This window comes from Melozone crissalis, unplaced genomic scaffold (genome assembly GCF_028551555.1).
Source record: "Melozone crissalis strain CALT ecotype California unplaced genomic scaffold, PUWL_Pcris_2 ptg000048l_1, whole genome shotgun sequence".
NCBI lineage: Eukaryota > Metazoa > Chordata > Aves > Passeriformes > Passerellidae > Melozone > Melozone crissalis.
In genome coordinates this window covers 88,265-107,396 of record NW_026535826.1, presented here as the reverse complement: position 1 = coordinate 107,396, position 19,132 = coordinate 88,265, and the positions used below count along the sequence as shown (strand labels likewise).

The window sequence follows — 19,132 nt, the reverse complement described above, 5'->3', positions numbered from 1 at the left end:
CCCTAACCCAAACCCAAATCATGGCCCTGCCCAGCCCGGGCAGTGTCCCCGGGCCGGGCAGTGGAATGGCTGAATTCCACACAGGAATTGTTTAATTTCACAGAGGAATTGATGAATTCCTTGGAAGAATTGTTGAATTCCACAGAGGAATTGTTGAATTCCCTGCAGGAATTGTTGAACTAGACACAGGAATTGTTGAATTTCGCAGAGAAATTGTTTAATTCCACGTAGGAATTGCTTCATTCCCTGCAGGAATTTGCTCCCTTCCTATGCTCGCCCCTCTCTGGAGCCTCCTGGCCAAAGGTGCTGAAACCTGATTTTTATTTTTATTTTCTTTTATTACAAACGCACCGTGAGGACAGGAGGAAAGGCTGAGAAGGGCGATACACACAAAAAAAAACAAAAAAAAAAAACAAAAAAAACCAACCAAACAAAAACCAAAAACAAAACAAAACAAAAAACAAAAACAACAACAACAAAAAAAAACCACAAAAAAAACCCCAACAAAACAAAACAAAATTAAAAAAAAAAAAAAGAAAATTGATATCATGGGAAACAGGGAGCAGCTCCATCCCAACCTTTGGGTGCCCCCAAATTTTCCTGGAGCCATCAGGACTTTGGGAAGAGAAAATAATCTAGGGGATTTGTGCTGCCACCACCAAGCTGGAGGAAAATATCCCCAAAACCCCCGAATTTACTGTGCAGAAGGGCAGAGCCCACAGGGAAAACAAAGAAATCCCCCCAAAAATACCCAGGATGAGATCTGGGAACAGCTGGAGCTGCTGGAGCTGGGAGCTCCAAGGTGGGGTGTGAAAGCCCATGAAAAAAACAAAAAAAACCCAAAATTGGGAAATAGAACCCTGCAGCAGAGTCCAGGGAGGCTGGGGAGGTGGTTGGGGTTTTTGGGGTTTTGGGTTTTTGGGGCTTTTGGGGTTTTGGGTTCTGTGCTTGGCCCTCACCTGTGCAGCCATGGCCCTGGTGGAGAGGGAGGAGGAGGAGAGGGAAAAACCTCTGGGAAAAGTGGGAATGTGGGAATGGAGGAACATGGGAATGTGGGAATTTAGGAATTTGGGAATGTGGGAATTTGGGAGTATGTCAGCTCCCAGCTCCTGGGGTGGGATGAGGGAGGGGCCTGCAGCTTCCACAAGTCAAACACAAACCTTAAAGCCCCACAAAAAATACCCACAAAACCAAACAAAAAAACCAAACAAAACCAACCCAAAGCACATTTAAAAATATGTGCTGCCATTTCTGCATCTTCTCTACGTTTTTAAATTAGAAAATAATTCTGTAGAACTCTGCTCTGTCCCTATGTACACACCCACATTTATAGAGGTCTGCAGGGGGTTTCAGGAATCCCTGGAGGGGTTTTAAGAATCCCAGGAGGATTTTTAGGAATCCCTGGGGGTTCTTAGCAGTCCCTGGAGGGTCTGCAGGAGTTCCAGGAAGATTTTTAGTAGTTCCAGGAGGATTTTTAGCAGCCCCTGCAGGGTTTTTCAGAGTCCCTGGAGGGGTTGTAGGAGTCCCTGGAGGATTTTCCAGAGTCCAGGAGGGTTTTGAGAGTCTCAGGAAGATTTTCCAGAGTCCCAGGAGGATTTTCAGAATCCCAGGATGATTTTCCAGAGTTCCAGGAGGGTTTCCAGCAGCGCCCAGAGATTTTTAGCTCAGGGCCGAGCCCGCGCTGCCGTTCAGGGCTGTTTTGCGGCCGCGGGCGGGTGGCACCGGGTGGCAGCTGGGTGGCAGCTGGTGACAGTTCGAGGCGGAGCCGTTCAGGGCAGGCCTAGGGGGGCCGTGCCCGGGGCTGGGCAGGGCAGGGGGCGACGCCAGCCCGGAGGGCGACGCCAGCCCGGGGCTCTGCGCTTTATCACTGCCCGACTCGCACTCGGAGGCGCCGCTAGTGTTGGTGCCCTCGGATGGCAGCGCCGGGCACAGCTTGAGCCGCTTGCAGGAAGGCTGGACGCGGTACTTGAGTGCCAGGGGACCACTCTGGGGACACGGGGTACGACTGGCAGTGCGCGGGGACACCGTGGAGACACTGGCACTGCCACCCCCCATTCCCTGGGGACACCGTGGGAACACCAGCACTGCCACCGCCAATGCCCTGGGAACGCTTGCACTGCCACCAATTCCCCCCCCCTCTGGGATTTGTTATGGGAAAAGCTCCCCGGGACCAATTTTCCCACTTTTCCTCTAGGACAGATTTTTCCAGGACAGGTTCCCTGTTTTATCCCCCCAAACCAGATTTTCCCAGTTTTCCCAGTCTAGATATTCCCAGTTTCCCCAGTACAGGTTTTCCCAGTATTCCCAGCACAGCTTTTCCTGGTTTTCCCAGTTTCCCCATTTACTCACCCTCCTCCAGGGGTAGATGTAGGTGATGTCCATCAGGGTGTAATATTCCTTCAGGGGCTCATCCTCATACAGCACCTCCACCTGGAGACAGGAAAGGATGGATCCAAACCCCAGGAAAAACTCCAAGAAAGGATGGATCCAGACCCCGGGAAAGGAGGGATCCAAACCCCCAGAAATTAGGGATCCAAACCCAGGGAAACGAAAGATCCAGACTCAGGGAAAGGATGGATCTGGCCATGGGAAAAAGAAGGCTCCAGCCCCAGGGAAGGGACAGCCCAGCAGGAATATTTGGGACAAGCAGGAATCAGCAGTGGAGGCAACACTGAGGAGACAAAACGGCCCCTCTGAGCTGAGCTGAGCATGGCAGAATCCAGGCAATGCCCCCCCGAGCATTCCTGAGCACTCCAAAGCATTCCCAAGCGCTCCAAAGCATTCCCAATCATTCCTGAGCATTCCCGACCATTCCCAAACATTCCCAAACATTCAGAAGCACTCCCAAACATTCCTGATCATTTCTGAACGTTCCTGACCATTCTGGAACATTCCGGAACATTCCTGACCATTTGCGACCATTCCCAAACACACATTCCAGAATGTTCCTGAGTGTTCCTGAACATTTCTGACTATTTTGGAAGGTTCCAGAGTGCTGCTCACCCGGTACTTGCTGGGCACGTCCATCTTGTTGCGCAGGAACTTGGCCAGGTGCAGCACGGTCATGGCCGCGGGGCAGCGCAGGAACCGCAGCCCAGGGCTGGGCAGGCACGGCAGCACCTGGGGAGGGACGGCTCTGGGGGACCGGGTCTGGGGGGACCCGGCTTAGGAGGACCCGGGTTTGGGATGTCCTGGGTTTGGGGGGATCCGGGTTCGGCGTGTCCCAGGGCTCAGCGGGCATGGCGGGGCCTGAGGAGCACCGGGTTTAGGGTGTCCCAGGTTTCGGATGACCCAGGTTTGGAGAGTCCAGGATTTGGGGGAGTCTTGGGTTTGGGGTGATCCGAGTTTGGGGTGACCCGGGTTTGGGATGTCCCAGGTTTGGGGAGTCCTGGGGATTGGGGGGTCCAAGGTTTGGGGTGTCCACGATTCGGGGAGTGCTGGGTTTGGGGTGACCCAGGTTTGGGAAGTCCCAGTTTGGAGTGTCTAGAGTTTGTGGTGTCCCAGGTTTGGAAAGTCCTGGGGCTTGGGGAGACCTGGGTTTGGGGTATGTGGGGTTTGGGGTGTCCTGGGTTTGGGCTGTCCCCCTGTGCCCCGCAGGACCCCTCCAAGGCAGCTGGGCACCAATGGCTCTGTGCCACCACAGTGCCACCGAGGTGCCACCTCTTGCTCACCTTGTCCTTGTCCAGGTCCCCGTTCTCCACGGCGCCTTTCTGCTCTTCCCTGGAGCGGGACACAGGACAGGGATTGGGGAAAGGGGGATGAGGGATGGCACTGCTGTGATCTGGATCACACTGGGATCAGGGATGGCACTGCTGGGGACAGGGAGCCGTAGGCGGTTCCAGGGCTCCGGGCAGTACCCAGAGCCCCGGGTGGTACTGGAGCTGGCCATACCTGCAGTCCCGGTGGAACTCAATGGACAGACTGACGATCTCATCCTCGGGCCCCACGCCCTGGTCCCGCTCAGCCACCTCGCCACGCACCTCCTGTGAGCCCAGGGGAACTGCGGGACAGGGACACAGGCTGGGATACGGGGACATTGACACTGACACCTAGAGTGTGACACTGACACTGACCCTGTGACACCGACACTGACAGTGTGACATTGACACAGATACTGTGACACTGACACTGTGAGATTGACACTCACACTTGACATTGTGACCCTGTGACCCTGTGACATGTGACACTGACACTGAGACATGTGACACTCACCCTCGGCCACCGGGTACGCAGCGTAGAAATCACGCCTCCTCTTCATCTCATCTGTGGTGACAGAGACAGGGACAGGTATGGGGACAGGGACAGGGACAGGGATGGAGACAGGGACAGGGACAGGAACAGGGATGGGGACAGGGACATGAGTGGGGACAGCTGTCCCTGGGGAGGATGACAGCAAGGGGGCACAGAGGACACCCCAGAATGCCCAGGAAATTCCTGTGGGAGCTCCAGCAGGAGCCATCCCATAAACCCTGGAGTGGCACTCAATCCTGAGGGATTTTGGGTCCCCACACCCCAAATCCTGAACTTTTTCCCATTCCTAAGGCACTCGGAGCAAATCCACAGCTCCTGCTCCCAGACTGTCCCAAAGTTTGGGATGGGTGCCATGTCCATGTGTCCTGCTGTCCCTGTGGGAATGGGAAATCCCTGGGAAGATCCCGGGAATTCAGGGGAATGGGAATGAGTTACAAACACCCCAAATTCCCAAATTCTCCCCATCCTTGGCTGTACCTTTGAAAAGCCCCGGGACCAGCTTGTACACGATGTCCTGGAGGGTTTTGTCCGACCTGGACGGGGGGAAGCAGGAAAAGTGGGAGAAATCAGTGGGATTCAGGAGCAGTTTGTGTTCCTCTGGGCACAAACTCCCCCCAGCTCCCCTCTGGGTTTCCCATCCCAAACCCTAAATCCTCAATTCCCCATTCAAAATCCCCCAAACCCCAAATCCCCACTTTCTCGCCCCAAAGCCTCAAATCTCCAAGTTTTCCCCACTTTTTCCCAGTTTTCGCACATTTTTGCCCACGTTGGGACCATGTGGAGGTGCCACCACCCCCCAGGACTCGGGAACAGTGGTGGCTCTGTCCCTGCAGGAGGAGATAGAGACTCCAGAGGAGCCATGGGAATGTAAATATTATAGCAAGCCAGAGAAAATGGGGAAAAAAGGCAAAAAAGGATGGATAGATGCATGGATGGATGGATGGATGGACGGACGGATGGATCAGTGGGGTCCAGGATCTCAGGAATGGACACAGGGCACCCATCCCACCATCTTTCTGCTGCCACACAGATGTCCCCAAGTGCTGTTCTCTCTGTGGTGGTATCTCCCCCTGTCCCTACTCCCCTCCCACCGGGACACAAATGGGACTGGGACGGAGGTGTCACAGGGATGGGGACACCAGTAGGACCAGGATGGAACTGCTCCTGGGCTGGCAGCAGAGCCCCAGGGTCCCCCTGCTCCAAGTGCTTGGGGCTGTCCCCTGGAGCAGGGACAAGGAGTGAGTGGCCCTGTGAGCCCTCTGAGTCCCCCGAGCCTCCTGAGCCCCCCAAGGCCCCCCAAAGGAGCCCCCCAAGCTCCCCCAGAGGAGCCCCCCCGGGCTCACCGGATGCTGAGCAGGGGCCGGGTTTTGTGCACCTGCACGTCGCACATGGGGCAGTACTTGTTGGTCTCCAGGTAACGAACGATGCAGGTTTTACAGACTGTGGGGACAGAGGGACCCTCTGTGAGTGGGGGGACAAGGGGACAGAGCCCCTGGGACCCCCACACCAGCGTGGGGACAAGATCCCTGCCCAGTGCAGCCCCCTGCAGCTCCACAGGGCCTGGCACAGGGTGGGCACTGTGAGAGGGGCTTTGGGACGCCCAGAGGGTCCTTGGGGACACGCGGGACACTCACAGGAGTGCAGGCACTCCACGATGGTGGTGGCGTCGATGAAGTAGCCGCCGCAGAGGGCGCACATCAGGTGCGGGTTCAGCTCCGTGATCTTTATCCGGGTGGTCCTGTGCATCTTGGAGCAGCCCCAGGGCGGATCTTCCCTGCGGGAAACCCCTGCGGTCCCCCCGGGTGGGACCTGCAGGGACCGCTGGAGGGGACACGGTGGGGACTGTCACTTGTCACTCCCAGTCCTGCAGCCACCCCTGGCTCCAGGAGCTGCCCAGCCCCCTCTGCCTCATCCCTGGCTGTCCCTGGGTGCCCCCAAGTTGGTCCCCAACACGCTGGGACATCTCCGAGTAGTGACAAATCCTCCCTGTTAGCAAATCCCGACCTGTGGCTGTGCACACACATCCCCAAAAAAGTGCATTTTGGGTTGCTTCCATGGAAAAGGCATTTCCAGCCAAAATTCCATGGGTTTTCCTACAGAAAATCCCCAAGCCCTGTGTCTGGCACCTCCCCCGGGCAGGGACGCCCAGCGGGGCCCGGTGGGAGCCGCCGGCGCTTTGCCGGTTCCAGCGGGAGCCGCCGGAGCGCGGGATCGCCGTAGTTTCGTTGTTTCCATGGTAACCTCGACACTTGGAGAGCAGTTGGGATATTGTCACTGCCACCCGAGGCCAGGCGACAGGCGGCGAGGAGCCCCGGGGTCGTGGAGATGAGCGGGACACGGCGGCGGCAGGGCCGTAGCACCGGCGGTGGCACCGCACGGCTGCGGGGACACGCGTGTGACACACGGAGACACAGAGAGGGACACACAGTGACACACATGTGACACACAGGGACATGCATGTGACACAGTGGGATACACAGTGACACACGTGTGACACCCAGGGACATGTGTGTGACACACAGGGACACACGTGTGACACACAAGGACACGTATGGGCTACAGTACACATGCATAAGGATACCAGCACCAGGGATGGAGACACTGCTGGGATGTTTCAGGGGCAGGATGTCACTGGGACTGGGATTGGGGTGCCACAGGGACAGGGACACCATTGGCACTGGGATGGAGGTATTGCAGGAGTGGGCACACTACAGGGACACCTTTGGGACTGGGATGGAGGTGCCACAGGGATGGGGACACCACTGAGACCGGGATGGGGACATCACCGTGCTGGAGGGGCAGCAGCCAAGGGGGCCCAGGAGCCCCGGAGGCGTTGGGGAGCTTCAGAACCCCCTCCCAGCCCAGCCCCCCTCCTCCGGGTGCTGCTCCCAGCCCCTGGGGATGGAGGGGGGCGCTGCCAGCCCCTCCCCATGTCGGGGGTCCCGCGGTGCCCTGTCTCAGTCCCCCCCGCACGGGACTGGGCAGCCTCGTCAGGCAGCGGGAAGCCACGGCTGTATTTTGGGGGGATTTCGCCGCTTTCGGCGCTCGCAGCCGCCAATGGCGGACCCGGGGCTCGGCGGGAGGGGGGAGCCGGAGCCACCGGCGCGAACCGGTTCTAATAACCCGGACGATAACGGCCGCGCTTTCCCGTGCCAGGGAGAGGGGGAACAAAGCCCCAGAGCCCCCGGAACCCCGGCCCCGCCGCAGCGCCCAGGGCCGTCGCGTTCCGCCGGTGGCTCCCGCATCCCCGGCCGCGACTTTCGGGCTCTTTTGTCTCCGTGGGCGGTGGCCCGGCGCGGTGTCCCCCCCCTCCTCGAAGCCCCCGGGCCGGGCACGGGCGAGGAAGGGCGTTTCAAAGTCACCGCCAACTCGGGACCCAACCCGCGGGACCCCCGAGGGCGGCGAGCGCGGGACTGAGGAAATGCCCCGGGACGGCTCCCCCGGCACGGCCCGGGCCTCGCACGGCGCCCACGGGACCCGGAGCGCCGGGAAGCCGAGGGCACAGTCCCGGGAACACGAGGGGACAGCCCCGGAGGGCGGCCCCGCCACCCCCGGCAGCGCCCGCCGGGACCCCCCTCCAGTCCCGGCGTGCGGGACGCGGCACCGGAGCTGCGGGGATGGGGAGGGAGCCCCGCTGGACACGAGTGACCACAGAGCGTGTGGGGACAAGGACACGCTAAACGGCACCGGGAGCGGTGGCGGGACGGGACCGCGGGGCGTGACACCCGGAGGACACGGACACGGGGGGGGGGGACACGGACACCGAGGGGGACAGGAACACCGGGGGGGGAACACGGACACCCGGAAGACACGCACACCAGGGATGACACTGACACACAGGGGACACAAACACGGGGTGGCCTCGGCCACGCGTGCCCCGCGCTGTGCCCGGAGGTGCCCGGCCGCGCCCCCGGCAGCTCCCGCCGCCTCCGGGGCCGCACGGCCGTGGTGGGGCCGGGGGTGGGGCGGCCCCGGTAGCCCCGGGGCGTCCCCTTTGTACTCGGGGCCGGCTGTCAGCGCGGCCCGGCCCCTCCGCCCTCCCCGAGGGGGTCCCGCCGCGCCCCCCCGGCTCCGCAGCGGCCTCGGCGCGCCGGGCGCGGTGCGGAGGCGGCGCGGGCCCCCCTCGGGGCTGTCGGGGCTCCGCAGCCGCCGCCGGTGCGGCCCGGGGCGTCCCGGGGCACAAAGCGGGGGCGGCGGCGGCCATCGCCATCTTTGGGGCTGGCGGGGCGTGGGGGCCGCGGCGGGGCCCGGGCCGGGGGGGGGGGCACCGAGGCCGGTCCCTACCTGGTGGCGGCGGCAGCGGCGGCCCCGAGGCCGCCCCTCCGCTCCCGCGGCTCGGCTCGGCAAGGCTCGGGCGGCGCTGCGGCCGCGGCTCTTTTTTATTTTTTCCCCCTCCACTCTCCCTCTCCTTTTTTTTTTTTTTTTTTTCTCCTTTTTTTTTTCCCCTCCTTCCTCCTCCTTTTTTTTTTTTTAATTTTTTCCTCTTTTTTTATTTTTTTTTTTATTTTTTCCCACCTCCAGCCGCCTCCAGGCCCCGCCCGCCTCACGTGACCTCATTCCTTTGGGGGGCTGCGGAGGAGGGAGCGAGGGGCCGAGACTGGGGAGACCCCCCAGGAACCCCCCATTCCCAGTCATCGCAGAGACCCCCGGGGGGGAAAAGAGAAAGCCCCAAAAACCGCTGGAACGGCCCCAAAATGCGGTCCCCGGTGGAAGCTCCGGGCGCGGTGCCCCCCTTACCGGGAACCCCGTTTTGGCCCCAAATTGTGACCCGGGATGAGCGGGATCCTCTGCGGGACCCTCGGGGGAAGGAAAGGGAAGAGGAGAAAAAAGAAAGAAAGAAAAAAAAAATAAAAGGAATTTCAAGAGGGAAAATGGAAAATTGGAGGAAGGGGACAGAAAAAAAGGGGGGAAAAAAGGAAAAAAATAGGGGGGAAATGAAAGAAAGAAAAGGAAAAGGGAAATTGAGAGGGGGAAAAGAGAGGAAATAAAAGAAAGGGAAGAAAAATAGAGGGAAATTAGAGAAAAGGTAAAAAATGGAAAAGAAGGAGGGGAAAAGAAGAAAAACAGGGAAATTAGAAAAAAGGGAGAAATGGACAAGAAGGGGGGAAAGGAAGATGAAAAAACCAAGGAAAATAAAAAATAGGGAAAGAAAGGGAAAACGGGAAAATCGGGGAAAAGGAATGGAAAAAAAGGAAGGTAAAAAATTGAGGGAAATTAGAGAAACATGGAAAACGATAGGGAGAAGGAAGGGAAGAAAACTGGGAAAATGAGAGAAAAAAAAAAGGAAAAGAAGAAAAAAGAACAAGAGAAAAGGAAAGGAAAAAAGAGGGAAGAACAGGAAGGAGGGAGAGAAAAAAGGCAGGAAAAGAGAAGAGTGAAAAAAAAAGAAACTGGAAAAGCCGGGAAGGAAATAAAGGAGGGGAAAGGGGCAGGAGGAGGAGCGGGAGGCGCTGAGCGAGCGCGGCTCTCACATGCCCGGGATCACCGGCGGCTCCCGCACGCCCGGGATTACCGGCAGCTCCCCTCCCCGCCCGCTGCCGGCGCTCGCAGCCCGGCCCCCTCCTGGTGGCCCCGTGCCCGGGGTTCCCGGTGAGCCGCTCTCCGTGCCGCTGTCTCGGTCCCGGGATCGCGGGGTCGGTGCCTGCTGGAGCTGTTACCGGTGCCGGTCTCAGTGCTCGGTTGCCCCGGTTCCGGTGTCCCAGTGCCGGCGTCGAGTGTCCCTGTGCTTGGGGCCGGTGTCTGATGTCCTGTTCCCGCTGTCCCTTGCCGGTGCCTGTTCCCCATTCCCGCTCTTCCTTTCCCTGTATCCTGTCCCCGTATCCCGTTCTCGGTGTCCTGATTCCATTATCGGTGTCCCGTTCCCATTCCCAATGTCCCATTCCCAATGTTCTGTTCCCTTTCCCGGTATTCCTGGTGTCCCGTTCCCGGTGTTCCCGGTATTTCGTTCCTGTTCCCGGTGTCCCGTTCCTTGTGTCCCGATATTCTCGCTGTTCCATTCCCGTCCCTGGTATCCCGTTTCCATTCTCGGTGTCCCGTTCCTGGTGTCCCATTCCTGGTGTCCCGTTCCCAGTGTCCCGTTCCTTTCCCGCTGTCGTGGTCTCGTTCCCGGTGTCCCGTTCCCATTCCCAGTGTCCAGGTCCCGGTATTCCCGGTATTCCGTCCCCGTTCCCGGTATCCCGTTTCCATTCCCGGTGTCCCGGTATTCCCGGTGTCCCGTTCTCGGTATTTCGTTTCCGTTCCCAAGGTTTTGTTCCAGTTCCTACAGTGAGAGCCGTGCGCGCAAAGCGATTTTTTAGCGCGGTCTCTGTGGCGCAATCGGTTAGCGCGTTCGGCTGTTAACCGAAAGGTTGGTGGTTCGAGCCCACCCAGGGACGGAGTCGCTCGTTTTGCCCCCGCCGCTCCTTTTCTCGGGAGGGACGGAACCGGACACGGAGAACGTTCCCTTGCCAGGGATCCGCTCCCGGTGCTCCCTCCGAGCTGCAGAAGCAGCTCACGGTGTCGCCAGACCATCCCCGTTGTGCTTCCACGAGGACGTTTTGGGACATTAAAATCGCGCCTGGTTTTCTGTTTCCATCCAAATCCCGTATTTGCCTCAAAATTAAACTGAAGGGGGTCCCAAGGGTGCCGGATCGAGCTTCCTCTCTCTTAAAACTCCAGTAAGTTCCATTTCTCTGCCCTGAGACGATGGAATTCCCGAACTGCCAGAATTCCTGTTAAACCCCGGGCACGAGGCCATGGTGGGATCGATCCCGAGGATTCTCCCCTGGCTCTGCCCGGGGCTGCTCCCTCCGGGTGGAACGCGGGCTCCGGCTCCCGCCAGGTACTTTTTGTGACGGAAAACCCCTCAAAAATGAACTTTAAAACTAGGATTTAAAAATGAGATTTAAAACTGCAGCGGGCACGGGCCGGGCTCCTCCTGCACATCGGGGCCGGGATGTGCCGTGACCCCAGAGTGACCCCAACCCCCCCTCCCCGTGCCGGCGCTTCCCGAGGAGATTTTTGGGAGAATCCCCTTTGGATCGGCGAGCTCGGGGCTGTGTCCCCACCCTTGGAGATGCGGCTATGCCCCGCATCCAGCTGTGCCCCGATTGATCCAGCTGTTCCCCAGTCCAGCTGTGCATCCATTGATCCATTTGCTCCCCATTGCTCCAGTTGTTCCCTCACTGATCCAGATGTGCCCTCATTTATTCAGTCCTGCCCCGATCCAGCTGTTTCCCCATTTTTCCGGCTGTTCCCATTTACCAGCTGTTTCCCCATTTTCCAGCCGTTCCCGTTTATCCAGACATTCCCATTTTTTTCCAGTTTTTCCCATTTTTCCAGCTGTTTCCCCCTTTTTCCTGATGTTACCCCTCCCGCACTCCCGTCATGCCTCGCGCGCTCACTGTGACTCGTCACTTTCCCGCCCCGCCCACCCCCCTGCCTCAGCCAATCACCTGAGCGCCCAGCCTCTCCCGCCAATCCCCAGCAGCCTCCGGCTCCAGGCGGCGGCGGAGGCCAATGGTGAGCGTGGAAGGCGAAATCACTGGGGGCAGCCACCAATGGAAAGCGTTGGGGTGAGAGTGGCAGTGGCAGTGACCAATGGGAAGCGGTGAGGGCGGGAGCGGCGGCGGCGCGGCGCGGCCGGAGCGGGGCCTGGGCAGAGACCGGGCCGGGAGCGGAGCGGGGGCGGTGCGGGGACACGGCGGTGACACAGCAGTTACAGAGCGGTAACAGAACGGTGACCGAGGGGTGATCGAACAGCCGCAGCCATGGTGAGACTCGGGACGGTACCTCCGGGGCCCAGCACAGCGCGGGGCGAGGCCGCTCCGTGAGGGAAGGCCCGTGGGCAGCGGGGCAAGGAGCGGCTGGGACTGAACATCAGCTCGGGGTGGCGGTACCGGAGGTGTCCCGGGGGCCGCTCAGTGAGGGGAGGACCGTGGGGAGCCGGACAAGGAGCGGCGGGGGCTGAACCCCAGCTCGGGGTGGCGATACCGGGACACCCCGGAGGCCGCTCCGGTGCCCTGAGCCGCCGCTCTGTGCAGTCGATCATGTCGTACAACGGCGGGGCCGTGATGGCCATGCGGGGCCGGGGCTGCGTGGCCATCGCCGCGGACCGGCGCTTCGGCGTGCAGGCGCAGACCGTAACCACCGACTTCCAGAAGATTTTCCCCATGGGCCAGAGGCTCTACATCGGCCTGGCCGGGCTGGCCACGGACGTGCAGACCGTGTAAGTGAGGGCCCGGCAGGGCTGGGGATTTGAGTTAATGGGAAATAATGGGAATTAACGGTGCCGGTGCTGCTGTGCCTGGTTCTGCTGCTGGGAGAGGTTTGAAAATAAAGCAGCGTGATTGGGATCACATCGGTGCTGGAGTTGGGATTTCACTGCTAGACTTGGGATTTTGCGGCTGGAGTTGGGATTTCACTGCAAAAATTCAACTTGCACCGCAGAAACGAAACTTTTACTGCTAAAACAGAACTTTCACTACTAAAATTCAACTTTAACTGCTAAAATTCACCTTTCACTGCTAAAATTCAATTTTAACTCCTAAAGTTGAACTCTCACTGCTAAAATTCCACTTTCACCCCTGAAATTCAGCTTTTCCTCTCACAGTTCCAGCTCAGCTGCAGCAGCAGCTGTGTGTGCAGCCTTTGGTGCTGGTGTCTGTTAGCAGCAGAAGCAGCCAGGCCTGGCTGAGGGGAAGCAGCAGGACCCTGCTTTGCTTTAAGCCCAGCTCTGATCTCTTGCAGGGCCCAGAGGCTGAAGTTTAGGCTGAACCTCTACGAGCTGAAGGAGGGGAGGCAGATCAAGCCCCAGACCTTCATGAGCATGGTGTCCAACCTGCTCTACGAGAGGAGGTAAAACTGCAAAGCTGCAATATCTGTGTGGTGCCAGGGAGGGCTGAGGGTGCTGGGGTGGCCAGAGGAGCCTGGATCATTTCCTGCTGTCACCACCCCCTCCCTGAGCAGGTTTTTGTTCTCTTGGGGTGACATTTCCTCCCCAAATTAAAACAGAATCAGTTGTCAAAGCAGAACGAACTCCTGCTGCTTCAGGGTGGTCTGCTATGCCAAAACCATTGCAGGGCTCTCCCTGAAAGGAGCTGTGGGATGGTTTCTGTGCCGGGAAAACATTTCTGAGGATGTGGGACTGCACCAGGGCTTGGACTGGGGACAGCTCTGGGGACTGGAGGGAATGGCTGGGTTGGAAATTCAGGGAAGAGAGGGTGAGCTCTGGGAATGGTGATCCCAAAGCTCCAGAGCCAGAGCTCCAGGAGTGTTTGGACACTGCTGCTGGGCACAGGCTGGTATTTTGGGGATTGTCCTGTGCTGGGATGATCCCTGTGGTCCCAGAAGAGCAAGGTGATCCTTGTGGTTCCTCCTGGGCTGTCCCTGTCCCCAGGGCTGTCCTGAGCTCAGCTGTGTTCCCAGGTTTGGTCCCTACTACACGGAGCCGGTGATCGCGGGGCTGGACCCGCTCAGCCACGAGCCCTTCATCTGCTCCCTGGACCTCATCGGCTGCCCCATGGTCACTGACGACTTCGTGGTCAGTGGCACCTGCTCCGAGCAGATGTATGGGATGTGCGAGTCCCTGTGGGAACCCGACATGGTCAGTGGGGCTGGGGTCACCTGGGATAGCCTGGGGTCAGCTGGGATAGCCTGCGGTCACCTAGGGTCCCCTACCTGGCATCTCCTGGGATCACTTGGGATAGCCTGGAGTCACCTGGGGTCTCCTGGGGTCCGTGGATTCAGGAGTTCTCCCTCCTGTGCTCACTGGAGACGCTGAGCTGGGGAGAGGCTTCATTCCAGCTGTGCCTTGTGCGGCCTGAGAGAGGAAGCTTGCAGGGTTTTGGGGGGTTTGGGTGAAATTTCTGGGGGGATGTGCAGCCCAGGTGAAGCCCTGTACTCCCTCTGTGCCCCAGGAGCCCGAGCACCTCTTCGAGACCATCTCGCAGGCCATGCTCAACGCCGTGGACAGAGACGCCATCTCTGGGATGGGCGTGGTGGTGCACGTCATGTGAGTGCTGGGGCTCCTGGGGGCTGGGCACTGCCTTCCCTTCCCTCAGGGATCCCCAAATCCAGGGCCTGGGCACTGTCATCCCTTCCCTCAGGGATCCCCAAACCCTTCCCTTCCCTCAGGGATCCCCCAAATCCTGCCCCTCCTCAGCTAGGCTCTGTTCCTTCCTAGGGTTTGATTTTGCTGGAGCAGTTCCTTGCTGGAGCCAAGAAATGACTCCTGGAGTTTGAGTCCCTCTGCTCAATTCCCTGGCTGCATTCCCATGGGATTGAGGATGGAATCCTGGAATTTTGAGTCCTGCTGCTCAGGGATTCTGTGGCTGCATTCCCATGGGAATGAGGAGCTCTGCCCCTCATTAATACAGCATTAACTCTCACCTCTGTCACCAGCTGCCTTTGGAAAATCCCATTTTGCCCCTGCAGCAACCCAACCCTGGGAGCTCCCCACAATGAAGGGTTTATTTATTGTTGTCACAATCACGTGAGCTCCTGCCTGTGAACCTGAGACTTCTCAAGGCAGGACAAGCTCTAGGAAGGGTTTAAACCTGGGTTTATCAGTAAATAATCTCATCTTTTTCTCTTTCCAGAGAGAAAGACAAGATCACCACCAGGACCCTGAAAGCTCGCATGGATTAGCCCAGCCTAGCTGCTCTGTGCCACTTGGGACTTTTTAAAATAAAACTCTGCCCTCAACTTCCCTTTTGGTGCCTTTGAGCAGGGTCAGGATGTCACCCTGGCTGCCAGGATACAGAGGTGGCTCCAGGAGTGTCACCCTTCATCCAGTCCATCCCTTCAGCACCTCCCAAATTTGGATGGAAATACAAATTATCCCAAGCAAGCAGAGGGAAAACCTAACCCTGTCCAGTGACAGGGACACCTTGACTGTCCCAGGGTGCTCCAGCCTGGCCTGGGATACTTCCAGGGATGGATCAGCCACAGCTGCTCTGGGAATTCCATCCCAGCCCCTCCCAGGTGGGGAATTCCTTCCCAAAATCCCATTCAAACCCTGCCCCTCTCCCAGTTTTCCCCCATCCTGCCTCCCCCCAGGCCTCCCCATGCTGGAGGAGCAGCTGAGGGTGACCCCTCAAAGAGCACAGCAGGGAGGACCCAGATGTACACAAAGTTTTAATTTTTTTTTTTTTTTTCTCTGGTTGGAGACTCATCTTGTAACATGCATGCATTTCAAAACAGTAACAGTGTCTCAAACTGCTCCTAGCAAACAGACAAGCACAGAGGACTTCAAATTCCTATTTAAAAAACAGCAGTGAAAAAACCTAGAATGTTCTTTTTTTTTAACTTTTAAATATTTTTTTTTAGTTTTTTTAGGTTTTTATTTTGTTTAGTTTTTAGATTAAACTTAATTTATTCACATTTTTTTTCTTTTCAATTCAGTTGCACTGATTAGCCCTGCCCACCCTCGTGACCTGTGTATGGAATCTGCTCTCTCCACTCCCATTCAGCTGCTTAGGCAGCCCCAGAGCAGCAGAAATTTTGAGTGGTTTCCACTAAAAACGATGTGTCCAGAGCTCTGCCATCCCAGTTATCCATGGGATCCATACCACAGAGCCAGGACAAGGGGCGGGGGCTGAGGGGGACACTGGGAGTGGCTCTGCAGGAAGGGGACAATTGGGAATTTGGGGCTGTGGCCATGCTGGGGACACTCCCCTGGTTTTGGGGGAAAATTCTTCATCTGGGGGTGAAATTCCAGGTGCAGCTGGAAGGGAGGCCTGGGAAAGGACTGCAGAGTAGTCATGGATTGGGAATATCCACCACCACAAGCTCCTCACCTCCCTGAGCCTGCCCCGGCTGGGAAAGCAGGGATTTCCTCCCAAAATACCAAAGTAACAAAAACAAATAAACAAAAAACCATCCAAACAAACAAAATACTCAAAAAAACCCCAAAAAAACCAAAAAAAGGAAATAAGACTCAAAGTGGTTCCGATTTCCTTGCTGATTGTGCTGATCCAGATTCCAAGCTGGGACTGTGGGAGTATGGCCTCCCCCTGCTGCCCCACGGGCTGAACTCTGTCCCCAGTGGAGTGAATTCCATGCCCGTGGGATAAATTCCATCCCAGCAGGATGAATTCCACCTCCATAGGATGAATTCTGTCCCCACAGGATCAATTCCATCCCCACAGAAGGAATTCCATCCCCACATGGTGAATTCCAACCCCACATGGTTAATTCGGTCCCCATGGGATGACTTCTGTCTCCAGTGGGGTAAATTTTATCCCCACAGGATGAACTCCATCCCCATGGGGTAAATTCCCAATTAATTCCATGATTGTGGCTCAGGATGGAGCCCGGGCCAGGCAGGGATGAGGAGGGACCAAGGGAAGGCTCCCACAGCTCCTGGGGCTGTTCCCCAAATCCCAGCCCTGGGGAGCCCCTGGAACTCCCAGTTCCCAGCCCAGCAGCTCTGCAGTGCATTTACTGCACTCCTGGAGCACAGCTGGCTCTGCCTCCCGTCCCCCGTCTCCCACTCTGATTTCGTGGCTGTCCCAGCAGGGAAGATGGGAATTCCCAATTCAAAGCATATTTTGGGGGTTTTAAATCCCTTAGGAATGTGGATCCTGCAGCTCCTCCTGCCTCAGGCACTGCAGAGGGGGAGATGCTGCTCACTGATTATTTGGAGCTCCACTCGACCAAATTTTGCTTTATTTTGGCCAAAAAAAATCCTGAATTATGCTGCAAATCCTGTCAGTTAAATGTGTTCTGCAGGGTTCATGCTAAGGATAGGGACATCTACATTCAGCAAAAACTAGAATTAAATCCACACCAAAAACAGACAACAAACTAGCACAAGCAGTTGTAAAACCAGAACTGAAAGGGCTGGGTTTTCCTTTTTTTTTTTTTGTTTTTTAAATACTTGAGTTAAAAAAGTGACCTAAAAAGATTTAAAAGAAAAAGAAAAACCCAACAAAACAAAGCAAAGCAAAAAGAAAACGAAACAAACAGAAAGAAAAAGTCCCTTTTAAAAACAAATCAAAATATTTGCAGCTTCACTTCTTGTTCTGGTAATAAAAAATACTGTCTAGAAACAAAATTTAGCATTTTTAAGGTAATGCTACTTCTGCAAATGTAAACAATATACAAAAATGCTTCTGTTAAACGAAGTTACATACCTGGGTAATACATCATTAGGTGAGAAAATTGCATTTAATCACTTTAATATACAATATGGCAACTGGACAGAAGGGGCAGAATCTTTGTGGGACACCCCCACATTCACCTGGAACAGCCAAATTTAATCCCAGCAGGAGTTTGAAGTAAGAAATTATTTCCTGCTCTCAATTTTTCTCAGAACTCTGTAAGGATTTCTGCAGGAATTCCCTGGTTTTTGATTGGATTCCTTATTCATTATTCTGGAATTCAAAAAAGGAGATTTTTTTGCCATCTTCACTCCCCTTTCTCTGGGTTTGCTCTGTGGTGTTCACCCACCTCCTGCTCTCTTCCTCTCCCCTTTTTCTCCTCTTTATTTATTTATGTTTGTTTTTTTTTTTTTTTTTTAATAGATGATTTCAAGATAAAACAACTTCCAAGCTACTCTCCCCAAAAGGAGAAGGGCAAACTTACCAGGTCAAAGTTGCAGATTCAATGCAGTTTTTTTTTTTTTAACTGTCAGGAATAAAAAGTGATTGGTGTTTAATTCCTAATTAGCAGTTAACTTAAGTGCTTATTAAGAGAGAAGCAACCAATATAATGCCCACAAAATGAAGCTGATGATGCCCTCCAAGTCCTCCCCTTTTTTTCTTTTCTTTTAAAGTATTTTTTAGCTGCATTTGGGTCGTGGCTTTTCCAGCTCCACAGCTTAAAACCCCTCCAGCCTCCCACACCAAAGGGGCAGCAGAAATTTGTGCCACGCCAAAGGGAAGGACCAAAAATCCTCAAATCCCATCAGGACCTCTAATTTTTCATTTCTCCAAAATTCTATTTACAGTGCACCCTCAGGGGCTTTAATTTCAGCCCCTCCCAAGGTGAGACCTGTGGGGGGATTCACATCAGGAGGGGAAATGGGGAGGGGGTGATGAGGAAATAAAAACCAAAAAATTCCCCCAAACCCCACATTCAGAATCCAGCCAGAGGCAGGGTTAATTTAGGGGAATTACCAGGGTGTGATGAGCACCAGTTATGTCTCAAAAAGGACCAAAATTCCACACAGCAAGAACTGTTACAGCACAGGACAGACACTCCCAACAGCTTATTCCCCAAACAAAGGCATGTGTGAAAAACAGTTCCAAGGCAGATTAAGCAACATGTTTCAACTGCAAAGAGGTTTGTTCGAGACTCTAAATCCTGCTTAAAAAGAGAAAGGAAATTAAAATTAAAAATCCAAACAACAAATCCCAAAACAAAGAACCAAAAGTTTTGTTGTGCAGCAGAGCTAACGAAACCCACAGCGAGGCTGCCGAGCTTGGCTGTGAAAGGGTTAAAGGAGACAAACAGGACGATTTCAGTCACTCCAATCAGTCCCAAAATCCTTCAGGGGGGGCTGGAAAAGAAATCTGGTGTGAGAGTTCAACCATTTCCACTCCTGGAGGGTCACTCAGGGGGTTGGGAGCAGGATGAGCCTAGCCTCCAGCACTCCCCCCTGGCAGCCAGGCCAATTCCTTCTGTGCAAGTCACATTTTTTAAAAATAAAACACAAAAAAACCAACCCAGCAACCTCTGTCAGGACACAGATTCAAGTACCTGTTGCAGGTGAAGTGGGGAAGGAAGACTGAATAATTAGTTAGCTAATTAACACTGGCAGGATTGTGATGGTGACCTCAGAGCCATTCCTGGCTGAGGAAGTGGCCCAAAATCTTAGCCTGGATCTACAGGTACAAAAATGCCTTTTTTAAAATATTTTTTTTTCCTCTTCTTTTAAGAAAATCTTCAGAGCTGGCCA

The 19,132-nt window shown here is 55.8% G+C and overlaps 2 protein-coding genes and 1 non-coding gene across 3 annotated transcripts; 2 read left to right on the top strand and 1 right to left on the bottom strand.

Annotated features, from left to right (window-relative positions):
* Window positions 1–508: 508 nt before the first annotated feature.
* PCGF2 (polycomb group ring finger 2) lies at window positions 509–8,583 on the bottom strand. The gene is made up of 10 exons (XM_054286473.1): window positions 8,536–8,583; window positions 5,886–6,072; window positions 5,595–5,691; window positions 4,729–4,784; window positions 4,213–4,263; window positions 3,892–4,000; window positions 3,672–3,720; window positions 3,004–3,120; window positions 2,350–2,430; window positions 509–1,986 (listed from the first exon to the last, which is right to left on the bottom strand). Exons 2-10 carry the CDS (start codon window positions 5,995–5,997, stop codon window positions 1,660–1,662), a joined length of 999 nt encoding a protein of 332 aa, XP_054142448.1. The 5' UTR covers window positions 5,998–6,072; window positions 8,536–8,583; the 3' UTR covers window positions 509–1,659.
* Window positions 8,584–10,551: 1,968 nt separating this feature from the next.
* TRNAN-GUU (transfer RNA asparagine (anticodon GUU)) lies at window positions 10,552–10,625 on the top strand. The gene has a single exon. It is a non-coding gene; the product is annotated as a tRNA-Asn (tRNA).
* A 1,238-nt stretch (window positions 10,626–11,863) lies between these two features.
* Window positions 11,864–14,934, top strand: PSMB3 (proteasome 20S subunit beta 3). The gene is made up of 6 exons (XM_054286472.1): window positions 11,864–12,002; window positions 12,273–12,457; window positions 12,979–13,086; window positions 13,657–13,834; window positions 14,148–14,242; window positions 14,829–14,934. Exons 1-6 carry the CDS (start codon window positions 12,000–12,002, stop codon window positions 14,875–14,877), a joined length of 618 nt encoding a protein of 205 aa, XP_054142447.1. The 5' UTR covers window positions 11,864–11,999; the 3' UTR covers window positions 14,878–14,934.
* The last annotated feature ends 4,198 nt before the right edge of the window (window positions 14,935–19,132 follow it).

Coding starts and splice junctions, on each gene's coding strand:
- PSMB3 (XM_054286472.1), top strand. Junction 13,835..14,147: donor CCCTGTGGGAACCCGACATG/GTCAGTGGGGCT, acceptor TCTGTGCCCCAG/GAGCCCGAGCACCTCTTCGA. Junction 14,243..14,828: donor GGCGTGGTGGTGCACGTCAT/GTGAGTGCTGGG, acceptor TTCTCTTTCCAG/AGAGAAAGACAAGATCACCA.
- PCGF2 (XM_054286473.1), bottom strand. CDS start 5,997: ATGCACAGGACCACCCGGATAAAGATCACGGAGCTGAACCCGCACCTG. Junction 5,692..5,885: donor CGTGGAGTGCCTGCACTCCT/GTGAGTGTCCCG, acceptor CTGTCCCCACAG/TCTGTAAAACCTGCATCGTT. Junction 2,431..3,003: donor ACGTGCCCAGCAAGTACCGG/GTGAGCAGCACT, acceptor TCCTGTCTCCAG/GTGGAGGTGCTGTATGAGGA.